Genomic DNA, 26,555 nt, shown 5'->3' with positions numbered 1-26,555 from the left:
CAATCAGCATCCCTCACCTCCAATGAAACCAGACTCTCCACATAGCACTCAGTAATTATCCTTTATTTTCCAATAAAATTTCTCCAACATTACTTCAATCATAATTAATTAAGGAAGTCATCACATTGATTCTGAGAATTCTGTTGCCAAGACTAAACAAATAAATACATTATTGAAAAATATTTGTGCAATGCTTATTTTGTTCTGCTTCACAAGTTTACTAAACTTTACTACTGAGAAAAGTGACTTTTTCTGCTTTATCGTAAAACTAAATACAAATCATTAAAAACCAACAAAGATGATTTATATTAATCCCCAACATACAAGCTTTTTAAAAACAAGATGATTGTCTATTAATTTAGTTTAAGTTATTGCTGTTCTATTTATTAATAATCTTACTTTTTATTTTACAAATGTATAGGTCAGCTCTTCAGTGGCGGTGTGACGGGTTTGCAGAGGTAGCGAGGAGGGGTTGGTTTGTAGGATTCATTAACACACAGCAGGCAGTGCCCAGCTTGAGCGGTCTAACATCACTCGATTGTTGAATCAGAATCATTGCCAGGAGACGTCTGGGGCCTGGCATTTTCACTTTGGGAGCCACAAACCAAAAGTGGGGCAGAATGTAAAGATGCCAACTTCTATGGCCCAGCGCCCTCCCCATCCAGGTATACTGGGCTCTTTCCCCAGTGAGAGTTTGGTGAGAGACAAGGAGTGGTAGGTAGCCGAGCTAAATATTCGCCCCGCCAACCGACAGCAAAAAAAGATACACTGGGACGTAAAATCCAAGATGGTAGGACTGTGACACCGAATTGAATATTCAACGAGATGAACAGTGTCCACAGAACTGACCAGAGTTCCTTTCATGCAAAGACTTTTATTCATTTCTGAAAACGGAGACATTTAGAGAAACAGACCAGTCCTTACTTCAGAAATGGCTCATCAACACTCTGTGAAACCATCTAGGAGAGAGTGAGGGCTTCAGATGCTGGAGATCAGAGTCGAGAGCGCGGTGCTGGGAAGACACAGCAGGTCAAGCAGCTGATGGAAGGGCTTTTGCCTGAAACATTGATTTCCCTGTTCCTCAGATGCTGCCTGACCTGCTGTGTCTTTCCAGCACCACGCTCTCGACTCTGTGAAACCATCCCTCACTGCCCGTGAGCCCCCTGGGTACAAACCTCTTTCCATTTTTAAAATGTAACAATGACCACAACCAGAAACGAGCAGACACACAGCTCCCTGGCGTTATCCCTATTGTCCCTAATACCCCGGTTACCACTGACTTACATCTAGTCCTGGTCCAGCAACAGCTAGATTTTAAAACCTTCGTCTTTGTTTTGCGCTTTCTCAATCCCTCTCCCTTATCTCTGTAACAGGCTATAAAGTCAGATGATCAGCCATGAATGGTGCAGCAGGCTTGAAGGGATGAATGGCCTGTTTCCCGGCCCAACTTTGACATTTCCTTCAGCCCCCAGGATCTCTGGACTTGCCCCAATTCCAGCCTCTGGCCTGTACGCCTGATGCCCATCTCTCAGCCACTGGCCGTGCCTTCAGCCACTGAATCCCAATCCCTGGAATTCCCTCCCTGAAACCCTCCCCCGTTTCCACACGGTGGTCACTAACCTGTTTGAAAACACACACGGTGCAGTCCCGCGAATCACAAGAAGTGATTTGACTGAGACAAGGGTATCAAGCAGGTCAGAGAAGTCACAAGCGCCTGGAGGAGGCAGAAGGGGGATGGGAATCTGTTCCTGTGCAAATATTTCTAGCCATGTGCCAGATCAATGAGTAACCTCCTGTAGCAAACCCACGCTAAAACTGAACACAATCAAAGGCTTTCCAAAGGATTGTCATTAGATCATTTAACCCAGCTCCCCCCAGCCTTTCCAAAAGGCAATCTCTCCCCTTGGGCTATACTGAGTTTTGACTTCACCTAATGTCAGGGGAGAGGGTAATGGGTCATCCTCAGAGCTAGGGTTTCATGATCTGCTGATGGTCACTCATATGGAGTTCCACCCATTCTCCTAGTCTGGGTCTCGATGGCGGGATGTTGGGGGTTGCCTGCTCCCGATCCCAGAGAGGAGAAACATCAGTTTTCAGTGGCGAGGACATGATGGAGATTGAAGAGACTGGCAGAGAAAGCTCCCAGGCACCAGTGCCCAGGCAGCCATTGTGGACAACATGCCAACAGAAGGGTTTCGGAGAGTTGCTCCCATTCTTCATTCTCAGCTTCACTTGTGGCGTAGGTCCATACCTGCCTCAGGCTACAGGGCAACAGATACCAACTGCCCTGAGGTAGACTTCACACAGGTTCAGGTCTGAATCTCATTCTTACCCTCTGAGTGCCCCCCGCAGGAGGGGAGTGGGCGCCTGACCAATCCCCCCTCTTCTGCAGCCTAGAGGTCAAGGATACTGCCTACAGTCAGTGGCACACTGTAGGCAAGGACGATACCCTCATCCATTGGTGGAATCTCTGGTTGCCTATTCATCGAGCTCACCTCAATGGCAATGCTCTCAGTGTTGACTTTCCATGTCGATCAGCCTCTTATAGCTTGTGAGAGACTATGCCGGAATCAGATAAACACACTGCTTCTGAGCTTGATACAGGGCTCGAAGGACTCCCATTGAGTGGGCATTGTTACAATTGAGACCGTATGGTTCAGGAGTTAACAAGGAGCCATTGGGGTGAGCTGGCCGCTGTACAAAGCCAAGGCAAGGGTCCATCTCAGGGTCTGTTCTTACGGTTCAGCCCTGCTGAAGGAGCTGGGCCCCAGCCAGAGACCAGAGCTCTCAATACTAACCCCCTCTAACCCCACCCTCCTGCGCTATACCCCTGACGGTCAGTAAACACAACAAGGACAGCTCCGTGTTCAGTAGGTCATGCATTCAGTGGGAGGTCACATTTTATACTGTGACTAGTGACGAGGAAACGGAGATTTGCCATTTCAAAGATTTCAACCCACTGCAGTGTATTCCTTGGCAGTATCTTGTAAAGCAGAGACCTCCACTGTCTGGAAGGCTAAGGGGAGCAAGATGGCTCCACATCAATGAACATTCACTCACTCCCTCCAACACTGACGCTCAGTAGCAGCAGTGTGTACCATCTACAAGATGCACTGCAGATATTCACCAAAGATGCTCAGACAGCACCCTCCAAACCCACTTCCATCTGGAAGGACAAGGGCAGCAGATACATGGGAACCCCACCCCCTGCAACTACCCCTCCACTCACCATCCTGACTTGGAAATATAGCACCATTCCTTCAGTGTGGCTGAATTCCCTCCCTCAGGGCATTGTGGGTCAACCCACAGCACGTGGACTGCAGCGGTTCAAGAAGGCAGCTCACCCCCACCTTCTCAAGGGGGCAATTAGGGATGGGTAATAAATGCTGACCCTCCCACAACCCTCATATTTCTAGAATTAATTTGTTCAAGAGGTATGTTTTTGATCTCAGCAGTTCCTGATTTCGATCAGACCATTCGAGGTAGCTGTCCAGCCAGACCCAAGGCCCCTATTGCTCTCTCGGCTGTTCTGTTGTTATTGATATAATCTCTGGGCGGGGGCCCAAAGTCCCAGCTCCAAAACAGCCAAGCAATTGACAGCAAAGTGTAATCCAGCAACACACATACACACAAATACACACACACACACATTCATATACACACATGCGCACCACTCAGACACACATACTCAAACACTCACACATTTTCACACACTCACATACATACACACACACTCACACGCACAGACACTCTCACATTCATACACACACACACTCATTCACACATACTTATTCTTACACTCACACACACAAATGCACTCAGACATACACACTCAGCCATTCTGACACACACACTCATATACACACACTCAGATACAGACACACACACAGATACTCAGACACACACTCACACACATGCACACACACAGACACACACTCACACAGGCACACACACAAACCCAGAACCACACACCCAGACACCCACACCCAGACAAACACTTAGACATACACACCCTCTGGACCATGGACAATGAGGTAGGTTTGCCATGAAAGAATTATCCCTCCCTCTCTATGATGTGTATCACCGTTATAACCCTCTCGAGGGTAAATACCTCCAAACTGTGTGACAGAAAGTGGTTCTAGGTTGAAGACAGACTCCCAGTCCTCCTCCTGCAAAGCAGAGAGGGTGAGGAGCCCTTGGCTCTGTTCTACAGAGACAGGCTGAACACAGTCACTCCATTCTGTCAACTGAAAAGCAAAGGGCTATTCCATGGGAACCAGGTTCGAAATGTGGCGGTTTCCTCATTTAAATTCCCAAAAAGAAAGTTTAAAGAAGAAAACACAAAAAGAGAGAGAGAGAGAGAGTGTGTGTGTGGTGGTCTTGGGGTAATGTGGTCAGATGTGTCCACTGTCTCTGGAATTGGATCATCTCTTTATAGAGATTCCCAAAACCCACTACCTGACAGAACAGCCCGCAGTATTTTCAAAGGTGGGGATCAAAGGGTTAAGGGATGTGCTGTCCCAGGTGATTGGATGTTCGAATGCACACCTTCCCAACAATAATGTAAAAGAAATGCAAAAACAAAGACACTCTCACTGCACCTTCCCTCCCCAGTTCGTTAATCCCCACGCCACCCCCCGTCCCACCCCAGGGTCACAAATAAGAGTTTATCAAGATCGGGGAGGAGGGAGGGATGGGAAGAAATGTCACTGAAGGAGAACATTTCTCTCCTGGTTGAAGTTTTTGCAAAGCCCTTCCATTTGGTGAATTCACATCCACTCCACCCCCCCTTCCCCCACGTTTGGTTTTTAATGTAGAAATCCTTCCTTCTGCCCTCCCCAGCCGTGCGATTGGATGTTGCTGATGGTGAAATAGGTGACAGTAACCCCCCCCTCCCACCTCCACCAACGTCCCCTTGCCAAACCCGGTCGGTGATTGTGTTTGCTGATGCCTGGTGAGTCTCCCCTCCTCCCCTCCCCTGGCCGTCTCGAAACGGCCGTTGGGTCTCGCCCAAGCCTCTCGCCCACTGGCCCTACAAGACCTGGAACTTCCAGGAGGTCTGGTCCTTGTAATCCAAGCAGTCACTGGCGCCGAAGTTCAGCTTCCAGGAGGAGGTCTGGTCCTTGTAATCCAGGCACTCGACGGTGTTGAAGCCCAGGCTGGCCGAGCCGTAGCCCTGAGCCGAGAGGGAGGCCGGGGATTGGCTCAGGGGTCCTCCCATGGCCGGGGCGCCCAGGGGGCTGAGGGCAGACCCCGGGGCGGACAGCTGGGGGTGCATGGGGGACAGGTACGGTCCGCAGTCCAAGCCACTGAAGTACGGCGAGGAGCCGGCGTAGCTCTGGTTGTATCCCTGGGCCTGGCTGTAGGTCATGGGGTAGGCAGCGGAGCGCTGCATGCAGGAGGCGGTGGAGGAGGAGGAGAGCGGATCCGGGATGGGAGAAATCGAGGCCGGGCTCCAGATGGAGACGCTGGCGTTGGAGATAGAGCTGGCAGTGCCCACCGTCCCTGGCGGGTTCGGACTGTAGTGGCCATTGGCATTGGTCTCGGAGCTGGTGTCCCGGCTTGGAGAGGTCTTCTTTTTAGCCGGCCGTGTTTTCGCCTGGCCGCTGCTCTGCTGCTGCTGCTGCCGGCATTTCGCCCGACGGTTCTTAAACCAAACCTTGGGAGCAACAGGAAGAGCCGGGAGTTAATACGGTCAGTTCGACACATCCACACGGTGGCTACAAGGGCAGGTCAGAGGTTAGGAGTAAGGCATCAAGATTAGAGAGGTGCTGGAAAAGCACAGCAGGTCAGGCAGCATCCAAGGAGCAGGAAAATCGACATTTCAGGCATAAAACCCTTCATCGGGATTCCTGCCTTTGCCCGAAATGTCGATTCTCCTGCTCCTCGGATGCTGCCTGACCTGCTGTGCTTTTCCAGCACCACTCTAATCTTGACTCTGATCTCCAGCATCTGCAGTGCCCACTTTCTCCCACCATCCAGGACAACGCACCCCCCCGCTTGATTGGCACCACATCCACAAACACCCACTCCCTCCACCCCTGACACTCAGTAACTGTAGTGTGGACCATCTACAAGACGCACTGCAGCATCTCACCAAAGATCCTCAGACAGCACCTTCCAAATCCACGACCACTTCCATCTAGAAGGACCAGGGGCAGAACATACATGGGAACACCACCCCCTGCAACTTCCCCTCCAAACCGCTCCCCATCCTGACTTGGAAATATATCGCTGTTCCTTCAGTGTCACTGGGTCAGAATCCTGGAATTCCCTCCCTCAGGGCATTGTGGGTCAACCCACAGCACGTGGACTGCAGCGGTTCAAGGCGGCAGCTCACCCCCACCTTCTCAAGGGGCAGCTAGAGACGGGCAATAAATGTGGGCCCAGCCAGCGACAAGCAAATAAAAAAAGGAGGCCATTCAGCCCCTCAAGAATGGTTCACAATTCAATATGGATCAGAGCATAATCTGAGTCTTTAATCCATCTGCCAGTCTTGGATCCAGACTGTTCAACAGAAAACAATTGGTGCCCATCGTATTGTGGGAGGGTGTTGACTCAAATGGTTAGAGCGTGGTGTCAATGGTCATGGGTTCAACCCGCCCACCCACAATCCACATCACACAAAAGTACTTGTGGCACAATGGTAGTGTTCCTCCCTCTGAACCCTCCCTTTGCTCTAGAGGTGCGCACGCACTAACATCGTTGAACAGGGAAATAGCTGGACGTTTTCAATTCACCTTAGATTATTGCCTCCATTGCAATAGGTGGTCTGGTTATCTCCACACTGCAGTTTGTGGGAGCTTCCTGTCCATAAATCGGCTGCTGCGTTTCTTCCAACACAACCCGGTCTGTAAAAAGACTCCATTGGCTGCGAGGTGCGGGGGTGATAAAGGGCGCTAGGGAAATGGAGATCTTTGGCTTGACATGCACGTTATTCCCACCTCCATATGCACCCCCCCCCCCCCCCCACATTGGAGGTTCTACTGAGACAATCATTGGATAGTTATTTAAAAAGGAACAATGTCCAAGAGTCTGGGGGGTAAGTGACAGGAGAATGCCACCAGGGTGATGGTGCTGATTCGATGGGCTGAATGGCCTCCTTTTGTGGCGCCATACTTCTGTGATTCTGCAAAAAGACACACTTCCATTATCCAGCCACAAAGCTGAGCTAAAACTGGAAAATCCAATCATTTAACAAGTTTCCATCAACTCCCTGGAGCTTCACTGGAGGTGACTAAGGTGTCTCCCGCTGCTGGTCTCTCCAAGCAAGGACAAGCAAACTCTGACCCACGTGACAAGCCAGAGGCTGAGAGCTGGAGGGGAATGGAGTCCACAGAAGAACCAAATGAAGAAGACAGGCTTTCCTTAGCTCACAGAGAGGAAGATATCACCATGAAATAACTCCACAGAGGGGCAGATATCACCATGAAATAACTCCAGAGAGGGGCAGATATCACCATGAAATAACTCCACAGAGGGGCAGATATCACCATGAAATAACTCCACAGGGGCAGATATCACCATGAAATAACTCCACAGAGGGGCAGATATCACCATGAAATAACTCCACAGGAGGCAGATATCACCATGAAATAACTCCACAGGGGCAGATATCACCATGAAATAACTCCACAGGGGGCAGATATCACCATGAAATAACTCCACAGGGGCAGATATCACCATGAAATAACTCCACAGAGGGGCAGATATCACCATGAAATAACTCCACAGAGGGGCAGATATCACCATGAAATAGCTCCACAGAGGGGCAGATATCACCATGAAATAACTCCACAGAGGGGCAGATATCACCATGAAATAACTCCACAGAGGGGCAGATATCACCATGAAATAGCTCCACAGAGGGGCAGATATCACCATGAAATAGCTCCACAAGGGCAGATATCACCATGAAATAACTCCACAGGGGCAGATATCCTGTCACCAAGTCACCCGTTATTTACATGTACACACTACACGGACTCTGACCAGCCAGCTCACATCTAGTCCTCAGAGTGAGGTGACTTTCTGAATCTCCTGTTTCTATCTGTCAGCCGGGACTCCCTGATTGACCCTAGTTAACAGCCCCAATCAGGGATCACAATGAGACCCACCTGACCAACCTCATTCCAATGACGACATTACCCCACATTGTAGATACGCTATGAAAGAAGTTTAGCATTGGGTGAGATTTCAATTGAGAGCCCGGGGACATTTCCCCAACAGACCAACAGAGGGAGTTTTTACAAAAGCACCATATCCCAGAGAACTTAGGGTTTCTTAATTCAATCGTAGGATATGGGTGTTGCTGGTTGGATCCAATACTTATTGCCCCGTCCCTAGTTGCCCCCTGAGAAGGTGGGGCTGAGCTGCCTTCTTGAATCACTGCAGTCCATGTGCTGTGGGTTGACCCACAATGTCCTTAGGGAGGGAATTCTAGGATTCTGACCCAGCGGCACTGAAGGAATAGCGATATATTTCCAAGTTAGAATGGTGAGTGGAGGGGAAGTTGCAGGGGGTGGTGTTCCTATGTATCTGCTGCCCTTGTCCTTCTGGATGGAAGTGGTTATAAGCCTGGAAGACACTGTCTGAGGAACCTTGGTGACATTTTGTAGTGCAGCGAATCCCTACAATGCAGAAGGAGGCCATTTGGCCCATCGAGTCCACACCAACCTTCCAAATACCATCTCAGCCAGACTCACCAAATCCCTGAAACTTGCATTCCCTAGGGCTAACCCACCCAGCCTGCACATCCCTTGGCACTATGGGTAATTTAGCTCGGCCAATCCACCCTGACCCGCACATCATCGGACTGTGGGAGGAAACCAGGGAGAATGTGTTAACTCCACACAGACAGCCTTGTAGATATTGGCCCTTCATGTCTGTGCTGCACTCAGGCTAAGAACCCATCACAAGTGAGCCAATGCAGACAGAAGTGGGATATAATGGTTTCAGGCTCCATCCTGGGTGGAGGTATTCAGAGATTATACTCTTAAAAAGAAGCTTCATTATCTACTATGGGATTGAGGGGAGATAGGGTAAGGTAGCTATTGGTTGTTGAGGGGGCTACAGGGGGGATGAAACATGGAGTCAAGGCCACAGTCGGATCAATCTTGATCCTATCAAGTGATAGACCAGACTGAATGGGCTGAATGGCCTCCTCCTGCTTATAATTGAAACACTTGCCTAACAGAGATAGGCTGATGTTGCAGTGCAATTGAACAAATGGCCTCCTGGTTTATTGCAAATTTCAATAATTGGCTGAAGGTGGCCATTCAGCCCCTCAGCCTGTCCACCATTCATCCCTCAATATCCTTAACATGGAGAAACCGAGCAACCTCTGGCTCGCACACACTCACTGTAAGTGAACCTCCACTGCCCTCTGGTGGAGAGAATTCCAAAGGTACTCCCACCACCCTCTCAGCTGTGAGTGAGGACACTCCTCTTCATCCCAGTCCTCAATTGCTCAGACTGTATCCTATGCCCTCGAACCCAAAAATGTCTAGAAAGCAGCAGGTTCACATTGGTGTCAGCTGTCTGAGGATGTGATCGAAACTATCGCAATCAGAATGAAACACCAACAGACAGTTTTATTCATGAGGCACCTCAATCTAGCTAAATATCCCACGATGCTTCAAGGGAACACAATCAAACCACAATCTGCCACATCCAGCGACATTTGAACAGTGATGCTTAGTAATGGAATTTGATTTTCCAGATGTAAAGATTGACATATTGGAATAATGTGTGCAATTCTGGTCTCCTTCCTATCAGAAAGATGTTGTGAAACTTGAAAGGGTTCAGAAATGATTTACAAGAATGTTGCCAGGGTTGGAGGGTTTGAGCTATAGAGAGAGACTGAACAGGCTGGGGCTGTTTTCCCTGGAGTGTCGGAGGCTGAGGGGTGACCTTATAGAGGTTTATAAAATCATGAGGGGCATGGACAGGATATATAGACAAAGTCTTTTCCCTGGGGTGGGGGAGTCCAGAACTAGAGGGCATAGGTTTAGGATGAGAGGGTAAAGATATAAAAGGGGCAATGTTTTCAATCAGAGGGTGGTACGTGTATGGAATGAGCTGCCAGAGGATGTGGTGGAGGCTGGTACAATTGCAACATTTAAGAGGAATTTGGATGGGTATATGAATAGGAAGGGTTTGGAGGGATATGGGCCGGGTGCTGGCAGGTGGGACTAGATTGGGTTGGGATATCTGGTCAACATGGACGGGTTGGACCGATGGGTCTGTTTCCATGCTGTACATCTCTATGACTCTATGACATATATTTGGAAAGACAAGGACTGAGTAGGGATAGTCAACATAGCTTTGTGCATGGGGCATCATGTCTCACTAATTTGATTGAGTTTTCTGAAGAAGTGACAAAGAGGATTGATGAGGGCAGAGCAGGGAACGTGCTGCTAGGGAGGGAATTCCAGGATTCTGACCCAGAGACACTGAAGGAATGGCGATACATTTCCAAGTCAGGATGGGGAGGGGCTCGGAGGGGAGCTTCCAGGGGGTAGCGTTCCCATGTATCTGCTACCCTTGTCCTTCCAGATGGTAAAGTTTGGAAAGTACTGTCAAAAGATCCTTGGGAAGCTGTGACAAACACACAGCCATGAGAGAGTACAAAGCTTGAATACCGACAGAAAGCAAAACATGCTGGGTGACCTTATAGAAGTTTATAAAATCACGAGGGTCAGGGATAGGGTATAAACAAGGTATTTTTCCCAGGATAAGCTGTCCAAGTCTAGGGGGCACAGGTTTAGGGTGAGAGGGGAAAGATTTAAAAGTGACCTAAGGGGCAACATTTTCACTCAGAGGGTGGTGCGTGTATGGAATGAGCTGCCAGAGGAAATGTTGGAGTCTGGTACAATTACAACATTTAAAAGGCATCTGGATGGATATATGAACAGCAAGGGTTTAGAGGGATATGGGCCGGGTGCTGGCACATGGGACTAGATTAGTTCAGGATATCTGGTCGGCATGGACGAGTTGGACTGAAGGGTCTGTTTCAGCGCTGTACATCTCAATGACTCGACATGCAAGAGAGATTGAGAGAAGGAATTCCAGAAGTTGCAGTTTAGGCAGTTTGGCAGAGTCAAGGAAATCAGGTTTTATAAGAGGGGATAATTGAAGGAGCTCAGAGAGTTCAGCATAGTCATTGAGGCAGGTACTATGCCCTGGAGTCGAATCAGCTGAAGAAATAACATTATCTCTGCAAATCATTCATGTTTTACTCTTTAAAACATCTTCCCCTCCTAACCCAGCGGCAACCTGTAAGCAGCAGTCTGCACAGATGTCATTGCTCTGAACGTTTATTATGGGAAGCGGTTGACTGGGAGAGGCCTGTCAGGGCAGAGACTCCTTCTCAATCTGGATTTCGACACACCGACCTCACCACCACCACGGGTTAAAGAACCAGCTCAAATGGGACAAGACCTATAGACTAAGGGAGCTCGGCTCGGGATGCTCACGTATAATTAAATTCGATTAGATTCCCTACAGTGTGGAAACACGCCCTTTGGCCCAACAAGTCCACACCGACCCTCTAAAGAGCAACCCACCCAGACCCACTCCCCTACATTTACCCCTTCACCTAACACTACGGGCAATTTAGCTCGGCCAATTCAACTAACCTGTACATCTTTGGACTGTAGGAGGAAACCCACACAGACACGGGGAGAATGTGCAAACTCCACATAGACAGTTGCCCGAGGCGGGAATTGAACCTGGGTCCCTGGTGCTGTAAGGCAGAAGTGCTAACCACTGAGCTACAGTGCCACCCATGTATTGGCACAATGTATCAGTTTGGCTTTGGAGATATCCATCCAACGTGTGACACCCCAGCAGTCCCAGGCCTCAGTATCGGACTATAACAGACAGAGGCGTTAAGCAGAAACCCCAATTTGAGGGACGGAAGGCTTTCCTGCAAGTATCCCCTGTCCTCACTTTGCCAAAGCAGCGATTAGCCTCACTATTCTTAGTGGGATCTTGCTCTTCACGAGATGGCGGCCATGATCACAACAAATGATGTCAATCCAAAATAATGTGAGGGGTTACATACGAGACATCGAAGAGTGTGGTGCTGGAAAAGCACTGACGGCAGCATCCGAGAAGCAGCAGAATCGAGCATCAGGAAGTTAATGCCCGATACGTTGACTCTCCTGCTCCTCAGATGCTGCCTGACTGGCTGTGCTTTTCCAGCCCCACACTTTTTGATTCTAATAGCCAGCTTCTGCAGTCCTCAGTTTCTCCTGTATGGGAGATGTGGCAGCCAATCGACACGCAGCAAGCTCCGACAAACAGCTATAGGACAACCCACCGTATAATTACTCATTAGCCTTAGCCGATAGTTAACTGTCAGCTCCATTACTGAGGGAAGCTCCCTTTGTCCTTCATTTAAGTAATTTATAATAATAGGCAGCGATTCAGTTTGGGCTTTTCTCTGAATGAAGAAACGGGCATCAAACATGTGAAAGTTCTGAAAAATGTACAATATTTTGACCTGACATTTTGCAACACTCTCCCCTTGGCATTGAATCAAGCAATCGATTGTTTCCAAAGGCACGGGATTCACCTGTTGGACTGTGCTGTGTGTATTATTTCCACCGCTAAAGTAGGTTCATGTCCTTGCTTCGGGGCTTAAGGCAGGCCTCAATTACCGCTAAATAAACAGGGCTGCCAGCTCACTAAAGTAGGTGAAAGTGAGGCCTGCAGATGCTGGAGATCAGAGTCAAGATTAGAGTGGTGCTGGAAAAGCACAGCAGGTCAGGCAACATCCGAGGAGCAGGAGAATCGACGCTGCGGGCAAAAGCCCTTCATGATTTCCTGATGAAGGGCTTTTGCCTGAAACGTCGATTTTCCTGCTCCTCGGATGCTGCCTGACCTGCTGTGCTTTTGCAGCTCACTAAAGGAAAATACCGTGGATGCTGGAAATCTGAAACAAATGCAGAAATTGCTGGCGGAACTCAGCAGGTCAGGCAGCATCTGCAGAGAGACAACCTAAGTGAACGTTTTGAGCCAGTGACAGTTCTTCAGATCATTCTGGGCTCAACAAGGATTCGGAAGAAAAGTCATATTGGACTTGAGGTGTTAACTCTGTTTCTCAATGCTACAAGACCAGCTGAGTTTCTCCAGCATGCTTCATTTTCTGCCAAGCTTTGCAATCCCTCATGGCTGTGTGTAAGAGCTCACGAAGGCTCCTTTGATAGCACTTTCCAAACTTTACACTCCAGAGGGTGGCAGGTACATGGGAACACCAGCCCCTGCTAGTCCCACTCCAAGCCATTCGCCATCCCTGACTTGGAAATACATCGCTGTCGCTTGAGTGTCACTGGGTCAGAATCCTGGAATTTCCTCCCTCAGGGCATTGGGGGTCCCCACACCATATGGGTTGCAGCAGTTCAAGATGGCGGCTCACCCCCTCAAGAGGCAATTAGGGATAAACAACAAATGCTGGCCCAGCTAGCCATACCCATGTCCCATAATGGAATTAAAGGCAACAGGACTGCTTAAACCCATTGGACATATCCCTGGAGGCAATGGCCTAGTGATACTATTGCTGGACTGGTAATCCAAAGACCCAGCTAATGCTCTGAGGACCCAGGTCTGAATCCTGCCACGGTGGAGTTTGCATTCAATAAAAATCTGGAATTAAGAATCCATTGTCAATTGTCAGGGAAAAAAAAAATCTGGTTCACTAATGCCCTTTAGGGAAAGAATCTGCCATCCTTACCTGGTCTGGCCTACATGTGACTCCAGACCCACAACAGTATGGTTGACTCGTAATTGCCCTCTGGGCAATTGGGGATGGATAATAAACACTGGCCTAGGCAGAGAAGACCACGTCCCGTGCATGACTTTTTAAAAACTTAATTGAAGGTTTAACCCTCTCCCTTCCAAGGCCACTCTCAATTAAACTGCCTTTACCCAATCACCTCTCTCTGACATTTTTACAGCAAATACATAAAAGTCTTCAAAAACTAAATTACAATTTTATTTTTTAAGTACTGGAGGTTGATTGAAATGAACCTTCCTTCTCAGAAACCTCCAGAACAATCCTGGAAGAGTTGACAGTCCAGACTCTGAATTTGGCTTAAAAATGATCTTGTGCTGATTTTACCTGAACCCTGGATTCGGGTAGATTGATCTTCAGCGCTACCTCTTCCCGCATGAAGATGTCAGGGTAGCGGGTCTTGGCAAAGAGAGCTTCTAAAATATCGAGCTGCGCTCTTGTGAAGGTCGTTCTCTCCCTGCGCTGCTTCCTCGGAGTGGCTGCGGTCAAATGAACCAACACTATTACATCGGTTTTCAAGAGATCGCTGAAGTGAACGCGATCCGAACACATGCTGACTGAAAACAATCCGAGATCTTTCCATCCCAATTCCAAACGAGTGTTTATCATTTTGTAAAGATCTAGTAAAGATTGAGCCAATTCACAACACAGTCTGTCCCCCTTCCTCTGCCTGGAATTCAGTTGTGGCAGGTGACTCTGAGGACAGCGGTGGAATCACCTCACAGATGTCCTGCAGGTGTCAGGCAGGTCATGGGAGGTCCTGGCCCTTGTGACTGGCAAGATTGATTCAGGAAGGCACAGAGATCCCCCTCACCAGGAAGGTGTGGATGTGAAATCTACCTAAACCAAACAACACCGGCATCATTTACACTCCCTCCCATGTTCCACTTAGAATCCCTATAATGTAGAAAGAGGCCCATTCGGCCCACTGAGTCTGTACCAGCCCTCCAAACAGGATCCCATCCAGACCCAGCTCCCTATCCTCTCTCTGTAATCCTAACCACCCTAATCTGCACATCCCTGGACACTATGGGCCAATTTCCCACGGCCAATCCACCCTAACCTGCACATCCCTGGACACTATGGGCCAATTTCCCACGGCCAATCCACCCTAACCTGCACATCCCTGGACACTATGGGCCAATTTCCCACGGCCAATCCACCCTAACCTGTACATCCCTAGGCACTATGGGACAATTTAGCATGGCCAATCCACCCTAAGCTGCACATCCCTGAACACTATGGCCAATTTAGCACAGCCAATCCACCCTAACCTGCACATCCCTGAACACTATGGGGCAATTTAGCACGGCCAATCCACCCTAACCTGCACATCCCTGAACACTATGGGGCAATTTCCCACGGCCAATCCACCCTAACCTGCACATCTCTGAACACTATGGGGCAATTTAACATGGACAATCCACCCTAACCTGCACATCTCTGAACACTATGGGGCAATTTAACATGGACAATCCACCCTAACCTGCACATCCCTGAACACTATGGGGCAATTTAGCACGGCCAATCCACCCTAACCTGCACATCCCTGAACACTATGGGCCAATTTAGCACGGCCAATCCACCCTAACCTGCACATCCCTGGGCACTATGGGACAATTTAGCATGGCCAATCCACCCTAACCTGCACATCCCTGGACACTATGGGGCAATTTAGCACGGCCAATCCACCCTAACCTGCACATCCCTGAACACTATGGGGCAATTTAGCACGGCCAATCCACCCTAACCTGCACATCCCTGGACACTATGGGGCAATTTAGCACGGCCAATCCACCCTAACCTGCACATCCCTGGACACTATGGGGCAATTTAGCATGGCCAATCCACCCTAACCTGCACATCCCTGGACACTATGGGGCAATTTAGCATGGCCAATCCACCCTAACCTGCACATCCCCTAACACTATGGGGCAATTTAGCACAGCCAATCCACCCTAACCTGCACATCCCTGAACACTATGGGGCAATTTAGCACGGCCAATCCACCCTAACCTGCACATCCCTTTACAGGTCCCTGGTACTGTGAGGCAGCAGTGCTAACCACTGAGCCACCGTGCCACCCCACTTGGAAACCACCAACAAGTAATTCACCTCCTGACTCCCCAAGGCACAAGTCGGGAGTGTGAGGGAATACTCCCCACTTGCCACTTGCCATCATTTTCACATCCACACGGTCAGGTCCTCTCGGGATGTTGCACGTTTTCAAAAGTCTCTCAATCTCAGCCTTACATCCCTTTAATGCCCCATGTGGTCAAGAATAACAGAGATTCACTCCTCTCAGAGTGAAATTTGATGAGAAATTCCTCCTCATCTCTCTCTCTATCTTCAATATGCGACCCCTTATTCTGAGGTGATGCCCTCTGGTCCTAGCCTCTCTCCCACAAGGGGAAATAATCTGCCCACATCCCCACTTTGTTAAATCCTCTCAGAATCTTGAACATTTCAATAGGGTCTCCTCGTAGTCTTCTCAACTCCAAAGAGTGCAGGCCCAACCCACTCAAACTATCTTCATAAGACAGTCCCTCCACACTGAGTGGGCCTTCCCCAAAGCCAGGATAAGGTGACCAGACTGTTCACAATATTCCAACCATTAAAATCATTATCTTTCCTGTCCAGGGACTGAACGCTGGTCTCTCCTATGACAGGTAAAATACTAACCACCATGCTAAAGAGGAACATAGTCATCTCACCCTTCTCCATGAGACAGCAGTTCAGAGGCACAGGGAACGAGAGAGAGAGACCAATGAGGAGAAGAGAGATTGAGCCCAGTGTGGGGAGAGAGAGAGAGATCAATCCCAATGCGGGGAGAGAGAGAGAGATCGAGCCCAGTGCGGGGACAGAGAGAGATCGAGCCCAGTGCGGGGGGAGAGAGAGATTGAGGTCAGTGCGGGGACAGAGAGAGATCGAGCCCAGTGTGTGGGGAGAGAGAGATCGAGTCCAGTGCGAAGGGAGAGAGAGATAGAGCCCAGTGCGGAGGGAGAGAGAGATCGAGGTCAGTGCGGGGAGAGAGAGATCGAGGTCAGTGCGGAGGGAGAGAGAGAGATCGAGCCCAGTGTGTGGAGAGAGAGAGATCGAGTCCAGTGCGGAGGGAGAGAGAGATCGAGCGCAGTATGGGAGGAGAGAAAGAGATCGAGATCAGTGCGGAGGGAGAGAGAGATCGAGATCAGTGTGGAGGGAGAGAGAGATCGAGCCCAGTGTGTGGAGAGAGAGATCGAGCCCAGTGTGGGGGGAGAGAGAGATCGAGTCCAGTGCGGGGAGAGAGAGATCGAGCCCAGTGTGTGGAGAGAGAGAGATCGAGTCCAGTGCAGGGGGAGAGAGAGATCGAGTCCAGTACAGAGGGAGAGAGAGATCGAGCCCAGTGCGGGGAGAGAGAGAGAGATCGAGTCCAGTATGGGAGGAGAGAGAGATCGAGGTCGGTGAGGAGGGAGAGAGAGATCGAAGTCAGTGCAGGGAGACAGAGATCGAGCCTAGTGTGGGGAGAGAGAGAGAGAGAGATCGAGGTCAATGCGGGGAGAGAGAGAGATCGAGTCCAGTGTGGGGAGAGAGAAAGATCGCGCCCAGTGTGGGGAGAGAGATATCGAGTCCAGTGTGGGAGCAGAGAGAGAGATCGAGATCAGTGCAGGGGGAGAGAGAGAGAGCGAGGTCACTGTGGGAGGAGAGAACAAATGAGCCCAGTGCAGGGAGAGAGAGAGATCAATCCCAATGCAGGGGAGAGAGAGATGGAGTCCAGTGTGGGGAGAGAGAGACCGAAGTCAGTGCGGGAGGAGAGAGAGATCAATACCTCATGGGGAATGCCCAGGGTGAAGTGACTGCAGGCCCCTGGCTAAAGAAGGATTTTAATCTGGAACATTTAATGTAATTTTGTATGCACTACTTTATCCCAACAAGACCTGTAACGGTGAACTTTTAACTTATTTCTTTATTTCTCTACTCTTTACCTAAGATTTTGTACCTCAGTACCTTGTATCTCAGATGATGCTGTAAACTTTATATTGTAAACTTTTCAGTGTACCCTGCACTTAAGTACACATGTCAATCAAACCGAATTCTCATGTTGAAATCTGTTTGCTCAAGGTTTAGCCACTTCCTTTGTCGATACCTCTTTGTAATTTTTTTAATCACTGCCACAACACAGTTGATACTGTCAACTCTCTGATAAATCTGGTTTCTCGTTCTAATCTGTTAATGAATACGATGACTAACTGAGGCCCTATCACAGATCCTTGCAGGATCTTGTCTCATCCTGCAAATTAGAATTCCTGCCAATAATCCGGATTCTCTGTCTCCTTCCTTTCACGAATTATCCCTGTGTGCAGCATTTCCTACTCTACAACACTTCAGAACATATTCATTGGCTGTCGAGTTGTTTGGGATACCAGCAGTTGTGAAAGAGTGATACAAATGCATGTTTTTTAAAAACAGTATATGTTCATTTGACTAAGCACATACATGAATCGCTGCTTTATTTTAAAACGTATAATTGGGCAAAGCTGCATCGAGATTGCTTAACTGATATTCAGAATAAATTACAGATAATGAATGGATAATTTGCTTCCTTTGTCTAGTTGTTGATGTTAAATGATTAAAAGCTTAGTTCATAATAACATTGTTTCCGACTCAGTGTGAAAAACGTTCTCTTGTGTGTGTAAGTGTGAATCATTTAAGCTTCTACCGAGATAATTGAAGCGAGTGACTTTATGAGTGATGTTTACAAGCAGAAGTTAAAATGAACAACTGGTTGTGGACTGTATAAATTCAATAGAGTCAATGTCAAACACCAGTTAGGTCGCAGCTAGAGTACTCTGTCCAGTTCTGGTCATCGTATTACAGAAACAAGGGGGATTGCAATAGAGAGGGTACAGAGAAGCTTGCCAGGATTTCAGGAATTTACACCACAAGGAAAGTTTGGGCAGCCTGAACTCAATCCCTGAAACAATGGTAGCAGCAGAAACATTTACTGCATTTTAAAATATTTCATATGAAGCCTCGAAGTGCTGCCAGCTATAGGCTTGGAAACTGAATAACTGGGGTTAGGCTGGATAGTTTTTCAGCCAACTGGCCTGCTTTAGTGACAAAGATTCCAATTTCTCTTCTGAATCAGTGGCATTTGAAGGAAAAATGACAGGATGTGTAAGTCTCTCAGTGTTTTAGTGAGTGAGGTGCGAGTGACAATATCTACAAGCGTGAACGAAGAGTGTTTGTGTGAAAATGTCAGCAAGTGTGTGTATGTGCAGGTGTATGTTTGTGAGAGTGTGTGTGTGTGAGAGAGTGAGTGTGAGAGAGTGAGTGTGAGATTGTATGTGTGTTATATTTGTGTGAGTGCATGTGATTGTGAGACTGTGTGGTTGTGAGAGTATGTGTGTTTGAGAGTGTGTTTGTGAATGTGTGTGTGTTGGTCAGTGAGTGTGTGTGTATGTGTCTGTATGTGTGTGTGTGTTTGTGAGTGCGAGACTGTGTGTGTGCGCGTGGTGAACAGCATGTGAATGGGAATGAAACTGAATCTCCCACAAACAGGAGTGAGTGAAACATTCTGTCCGAACGATGTAAAAGCTGATATATTTGTGAAAATGCATCAGTGAAAGCACTTTTTAAAACAATAGTGAATATTAAAATGAAACATTAGGGAGAATTGGTTGGAATGGAATTGGCTGAAGGTTCAGGGTTTGGAATTAAGGCAAAGTAACATAAAAATGGTCAAATAGAAGGATTACTGTGATGCTGGAGATAGCTGGCTTTCTATAATAATCCCCTATTATTTTATTTACAACCCTCCCAATGGCTAATCTGTTTGAAATAAACAAGCTCATGGCTTTACACAGGAATGGAAAGTGTCAGTTGGAGCAGAAAGCCAATGAGGGAGTTGTGGGGCTCAGCTGCAATCAGGGGGTCAGTGCTACTGGCCATTTTTGTCTCTTCACGCCTGGGATGTCAGTGTCACTAGTTGAGTAGAGAGGTCTGCTGGGTCCTATCGGAGGGTGGTTCATCTCCAGGCTCTGGAGTCACATGCAGGCAGGACCGGGTAAAGATTTCCTTTCCGAAAAGACCATTAGTGATCCAGGTGGGCTTTCAGAACAATTGCTAATGTTTACACTGTCAGTACACATAGCGAGCGGATTAGTTATTTATTCCTGCCATTTTGTTTCATTAGTGGGCGGCACGGTGGCACAGTGGTTAGCACTGCTGCCTCATAGCGCCAGAGACCCGGGTTCAATTCCCGCCTCAGGCGACTGACTGTGTGGAGTTTGCACGTTCTCCCCGTGTCTGCGTGGGTTTCCTCCGGGTGCTCCGGTTTCCTCCCACAGTCCAAAGATGTGCAGGTCAGGTGAATTGGCCATGCTAAATTGCCCGTAGTGTTAGGTTAGGGGTAGATGTAGGGGTATGGTTGGTTTGCGCTTCGGCGGGGCGGTGTGGACTTGTTGGGCCGAAGGGCCTGTTTCCACACTGTAAGTAATCTAGATTTAAATTGGGATGATGGGATTTGAAGATTCTGCTATAGCTGTAGAGGCCACACCTGGAGTACTGTGTGCAGTTTTGGCCTCCTTACTGGAGGGGGTGCAGGTCACCAGGTTGATTCCAGAGTTGAGAAGTTTGGCTGATGAGGAGAGACTGGGAGTATATACATTGGAGTTTAAAAGAATGACGAGAAATTATTTGGAAATATATAAAATAATGAAGGGAATAGATACGATCGAAGCAGGGAGGCTGATCCACTGGTGGGTGAAACTGGAACGAGGGGACATAGCCTCAAAAAAAGGGGGAGAGGGTTTCAGACTGAGTTGAAGAGGAAATTTCTCACACAAGGGGTTGTGAATCTGTGGAATTCCCCAGCCAGTGAAGCAGCTGAGGCTACCTCATTTAATGTTTTTAAGGCAAAGATAAGAGAGATTTGTGATTTGGAGATGCCAGTGTTGGACTGGGGTGTACAAAGTTAAAGATGAAGGAGCAGGCCTCCGAAAGCTAGTGCTTTCAAATAAACCTGTTGGACTATAAGCTGGTGTTGTGAGATTTTTAACTAAAGAGATGTTTGAATAGGAAAGGAACGAAGGGTTACGGTGAGAGGTTGAGTAAGTGGAGCTGAGTCTATGAAAAGATCAGCCACGATCTTATTGAATGGGGGAGCAGGTTTGATGGGTCAAATGGCCTACCTCCTGCTCTTAGTTCGTATGCTCCTGAATATCAGGCTGGGTGGGGGCAGAAGGGGGAGAGATTTATCTGGATTGCTAGTCCACTGGCAATATCACCCTCCTTATTCTGAAATAAACAGATTAGCTGGAATTATTACACCTGGGAGCTTGCTGTGTGCAAACTGGCTGCTGAATTTCCTGTACTGCAGCAGGTCACTTCCACCCAGAGAGGGTCACTAACTGCAAGGCATTGTGGCGATGGGACTAGAAGTCGAGGTGATATGGGAATGCAACTGTTTCTTTTCTCAAAAATCGTTTTGGCAAAAGGAGTGAGTCATCGGAGGAGCTTTACCTGTTTGGTTATGGATGTTCATAGGGTGGCACGGTGGCTCAGTGGTTAGCACTGCTGCCTCACGGCACCAGGCTCCCAGGTTTGATCCCAGCCTCGGGCAACTCACTGCGTGGAGTTTGCACCTTCTCCCCGTGTCTGCATGGGTTTCCTCTCACAGTCCAAAGACGTGCAGGTTAGTCTGGGCTGGCCATGCTAAATTACCCCATAGTGTTCAGGGATGTGTGGGTTAGCAGGATTACAGGGATTGGGTAGGGGATGGGATGCTCTTCAAAGGGTTGGTGTGGACTAAATGGAGTGAATGGCCTCCTTCCACACTGTAGGGATTCTGTGATCCTTATTGTGTAAATATACATGTCATCACCCAGGAGAAATAAAAATCAATGACAATGATTGCCTTTGAGAAGATTTGTAGCTCAGGTTGAGGTTCTGGATGTAGGTTTGCTCACTGAGCTGGAAGGTTCATTTGCCTAGTATGGTGACGAAGCGTCTGAAAATGAACCTTCCAGCTCAGCGAGCAAACCTACTCCCTACAGCCTCAATGGATGTCAAGCCAGAGATGGGATTTCTGGTTCCCATTTGCCCCAGGATTGTCTTGAGGGGGCCCATGGCCCTATGTTTCCAACTGAGAGGTGGCAAAGTTGCCCCTTGATTCAAGGCTCACTCTATACATATTATTCAGCTTTAAAGACAAAAAATATAACCAACCATTTTGACTTATCTAGAATAAGGGACCATGTAGTTTGGACTGCTTTGGTGTTGGAATGCCAGGTGAATATTTCAACTTGGAAAAATTAAGTGCTGCACCCTTTTTAGCTATGTGCAAGACAGCGTTGCTTTTCAAAGCAATGCAGGGTATACTTTGTTATAGAGAGGCACCAAGAGCCCCTGGGTTAAGGGAAAGCCTGTTTGGCAACAGCCTTTGGATTGGAGGGGCTGCAGTTTGCTACAAATGCTAAAAAGGACAACCAGAGGGTATGAATGGAACACATCCCTTCCTCCGGATGTTAAAACAACGAATGCCAACAAGAAACGACCCATGTGATCCGGATTAACTCTCAAAGTGAGGAATGATTATTGTTTGATAGACAACAACATGCAATCATTGCTGAAAGATGAAGGAGCTGAGACAATTTAACCCATGCTCAATCTTCAGAATTGTGCTCCCTGTCTATGGTTTTTCCATCTATAATATTTATGTGGAACAATCAATTTTTTTGTCTATTTTATTTGTGAACGAGTGTGTGTGTGTGTGTGTGTGTGTGTGTGTGTCTGTTTGTGTGTGTAAGTGTGTCTGTATGTGTGTGTGCGTGAGTGTGTGTGTGTGTGTGTGTGTCTGTTTGTGTTTGTGTGCAAATGTGTCTGTATGTGTGTGTGTCTGTTTGTGTGTGTGTGTGAGTGTCTGTTTTGTGTGTGTGTGTGCCTGTTTGTGTGTAAGTGTGTTTGTGTGAAAGTGCATGTGTGTGTGCCTGTTTGTGTGTGTAAGTGTGTTTGTATGAAAGTCCGTGTGTGTGTGCCTGTTTGTGTGTGTGAGTGTCTGTGTGTGTGTGTGTGTGTGAATGTGTGTGTGAGAGTGTGTGTCTGTTTGTGTGTGTGTGAGTGTCTGTTTTGTGTGTGTGTGTGCCTGTTTGTGTGTATGTGTAAGTGTGTATTTTTGGGGGTTTAAAGGGATATAGTTTAAGTTGGACAGTAGCAGATTAGTAATTCTTTTCTCTGTCATTTGTTAAAGCTTCATCATGAAACCTGAGGGGAACCCGCCGCTGAATAGCAGCCCCATCACACAGATGGCTCAGCTTGGTGATCTCATTGGGATTTTATGTGTCAGGTTACGGAACGGTGGGGCTCCATTATCAGCTCAACTCTCCACATGACCCCAGCTCTCCTTATTCAGGATTTATGCACATAAACCAAGTCCAACACTCAACTACAACACTGAGGGAGTGCCGCAGGGTGGGGAGGGCTGCCTTTAACCACAGAGAGTCATGAACACAGCACAGTCCATCACACAAACCACCCTTCCATCCACTGACTCCATCTATGCTTCCCAGTGCCTTGGGAAGGAAGCCAACATCATCACAGACCCCTCCCACCCCTGTTATATTCCTTTCCATCAGGCAGAAGATTGCATACATGTACGAATAGATTCAAGAACACCTTCTTCCCTCAGACTTTTGAACAGGCCTCTTTAATGTGAATTCCGATCTCTCTCTCTCTCTCTCTCTCTCTGTACCTCCTCTGTGACTGTAACACTGTATTCTGCACCCTGCTCTGCTATCATGATGGGCTTTGTAGCACAGTGGCTCAATGGTTAGCACTGCTGCCTCACAGCACCAGGGTCCCAGGTTCGATCCCAGCCTAGGTCTGTATGGAGTTTGCACGTTCTCCCCATGTCTGCATGGATTTCCTCTGGATGCTCCAGTTTTCTCCCACAGTCCAAAGATGTACAGGTCAGGTGAATTGACCAGGCTAAATTGCCCATATTGTTAGCATTGGTCAGAAGGAAATGGGTCTGGGTGGGTTACTCTTCTGAGGGTCGGTGTGGACTTGTTGGGCCAAAGGGCCTGTTTCCACACTGTAGGGAATCTAATCTAATGTATCGTGTGCTCTGCCTGGAGAACACAGAATACAATACTTTTCACTGTTTTTCAGTATGTGATAACAATGCATCAGTCAGTCAGTTAGGGCGTCAGAAAAAGTGCCTTGACCAAAGAACAAAGACACTTTACAGCCAGGAACAGGCCCTTCAGCCCTCCAAGCCTGTGCCGATCCAAATCCACGGTCTAAACTTATCGCTCAATTCCTAAGTATCTGTATCCCTTTGCTCCCCACTTACTCATGCATCTGTCACACCTTAAATGACTAGGGTTTGGAAAACGAGCAGGGGGTGTTTGTCCCAGAATGGGTCCTGGCCAATATCTATCCCTCAACCCAACATCATGAGGCCAGCTTGAGTGGTCATGGTCCTGTTGTTGCTTGTGGTATCTTGCTGTACACACCTGGGCTTTTCCATCCCTGAGATTACAACAGCGCTCACATACCTCACAATGTCGACATAGAAAATAGGAGTAGGCCATTCGGCCCTTCGAGCCTTAAGTTTGATCATGGTTGATCGTCCACCTCAGTCCCGTGTTCCCCCTTTCTCCCCCATACCCTTTGATCCCTTTAGCCCTGAGAACGCGGTGGCACAGTGGTTAGCACTGCTGCCTCACAGCGCCAGAGACCTGGGTTCAATTCCTGCCTCAGGCAACTGTCTGTGTGGAGTTTGCACAGTCTCCCCGTGTCTGTGTGGGTTTCCTCCCACATTCCAAAAATGTTAGGTGAATTGGCCATGCTACATTACCCGTAGTGATAGATGTAGGGGAATGGGTCTGGGTGTGTTGCCCTTCGGAGGGTCGGGGTGGACTTGTTGGGCCAAAGGGCCTGTATCCACACTGTAAGTAAACTATATCTAACTCCTCTTGAATTCAGACAATGATTTGGCCTCAGCTGCTTTCTGTGACAGAGAATTTCACAGGCTCTCCACACTTTGGGTGAAGACATTTCTCCTCATCTCAGTCCTACATGGTCTACTCCTGTATCCTTAGACTATGGCCCCCTGGTTCTGGTACTCCCCAGTCATCAGGAACACCCTTCCTGCCACCTCATACCTGTCCAGATCTGCTAGAAATTTATAGGATTCTCTAAGATCCCTCTTCATTCTTCTAAACATCCATGAAAATCCAGTGAGAAAGTATGTCTTTGGCAGTACAGTGACTTGTGACATCCTGCAGCCACGAAAGGCTCTACAGAAATGCAGGTGTTGCTCTTTAATTCCAAGCCTCGTCGTACACAGTCGTGCCTGCAACTGCACAGATCCACCAATAGATGGAGCCTCTCAAGGCCCTCCATAAGCCCCTCGCGTACAATCATGATATTGGGCCAGGAGGAGGCCATTCAGCCCTGTCCCATCACTCGAACAAGACAGGGCTAGTTAGACATTTAAATCCCTTTTGCTGCCTCATTTCTACACACCATAGTACATTGACCCAACCAAGATCAATCAGTCTTTTTGGGGAGGCACTTTCTATTAAGTCTAAACCTCAACAGCTCGATAAGACCATAAGAGATAGAAGCAGGAGAAGGCTGTTCAGCCCCTTGAGCTTGCTCCCCCATGCAATAGGATCATGGCTGATCCAACATTCCTCACATCGACTTTCCCCATAACCCTCGAATCTCCCGACTGATCACGAATCTCTCTCAGCCTTAAATATACACAAGGGCTCTGACCCCTGTGGCAAGGAGTTCCAAAGACTCACAATCCTCTGAGGGAAGAAATTCCTCCCCATCTCAGTCTGAAATCGGTGCCCCTTTATTCAGAGACTGTGCCCCCTGGTCCGAGACCTTCCCATGAGGGGGAGCATCCTCTCAGCATTGACCCTGTCAAGCTCCTGGAGAATCCAAAAGGATTCAATGAGATCACCTCCCATTCTCCTTAACTCCAGAGTTCCAAACTGTTTACCCTTTGCTCATGAGACCTTCCCTCCATCCCACTCGGGATCATCCCAGTCAGCCTTCTGTGAAATGTCTCCAATGAAAGGAAACTTGGACTCAGCTTTAATTGTAGCCTCCCCTTTGGAAATCTCCCCAGGATGGCCTAGCTGTAATATTACGACTATGACAAGATCATCCTATCCCTTTCAGGGAGACAATGGTGTAGTGGCAATGTCACTGGGCTAGAAACCCAGGTATTTTGTTTTTTTTGCTATTCATTCATTGTTTGTGGGCATCGCTGAGAGGGAAAGATTTAAAAGTGACCTAAAGGGCAACTTTTTCACACAGGGGGTGGTGTGTGTAGGGAATGAGCTGCCAGAGGAAGTGGTGGAGGCTGGTACAATTAAAGTATTTAAAAGGCATCTGGATGGGTATATGAATAGGAAGGGTCAAGAGGGATATGGGTCAAATGCTGGCAAATGGGACTAGATTAATCTAGGATATCTGATCGGCATGGATGGGTTGGACCAAAGGGTGTGTTTCTGCACTGTACACCTCTATGACTCTATGTCTCTGTCAGCATTTATTGCCCATCCTTAATTGCCCCTTGAGAAGGTGGTGGTGAGCTGCCTCTTTGAACCACTGCAGTCCACATGATGTATGGACCCACAATGCTGTTGGGAGGGAATTCCAGGATTTTGACCCAGTGACACTGAAGGGAAGGCGATATATTTCCAAGTTGGGATGGTGAATGGCTTGGAGGGGAACTTGCAGGGGGTGGTGCCCTGGA

The 26,555-nt window shown here is 48.2% G+C and overlaps 1 protein-coding gene across 7 annotated transcripts in view; it reads right to left on the bottom strand.

Moving 5' to 3' along the window:
* Positions 1-50: 50 nt before the first annotated feature.
* LOC140454601 (homeobox protein otx5-like) overlaps positions 51-26,555 on the bottom strand; it is a 45,356-nt gene continuing 18,851 nt past the window's right edge. For all 7 annotated transcript variants that reach the window (XM_072549472.1, XM_072549468.1, XM_072549473.1 and 4 more), the window contains 2 exons: positions 14,126-14,277; positions 51-5,659 (listed from right to left, as the gene is read on the bottom strand). In XM_072549472.1, the coding sequence (XP_072405573.1) occupies positions 5,033-5,659; positions 14,126-14,277 (779 nt within the window). In that variant the 3' untranslated portion in view covers positions 51-5,032. The remainder of the gene's footprint in view (positions 5,660-14,125; positions 14,278-26,555) is intronic.

The sequence above is a fragment of the Chiloscyllium punctatum genome, chromosome 29 (genome assembly GCF_047496795.1).
Source record: "Chiloscyllium punctatum isolate Juve2018m chromosome 29, sChiPun1.3, whole genome shotgun sequence".
NCBI lineage: Eukaryota > Metazoa > Chordata > Chondrichthyes > Orectolobiformes > Hemiscylliidae > Chiloscyllium > Chiloscyllium punctatum.
The sequence above is the reverse complement of the archived record's forward strand: the minus strand, read 5'-3'. Positions and strand labels throughout refer to the sequence as shown.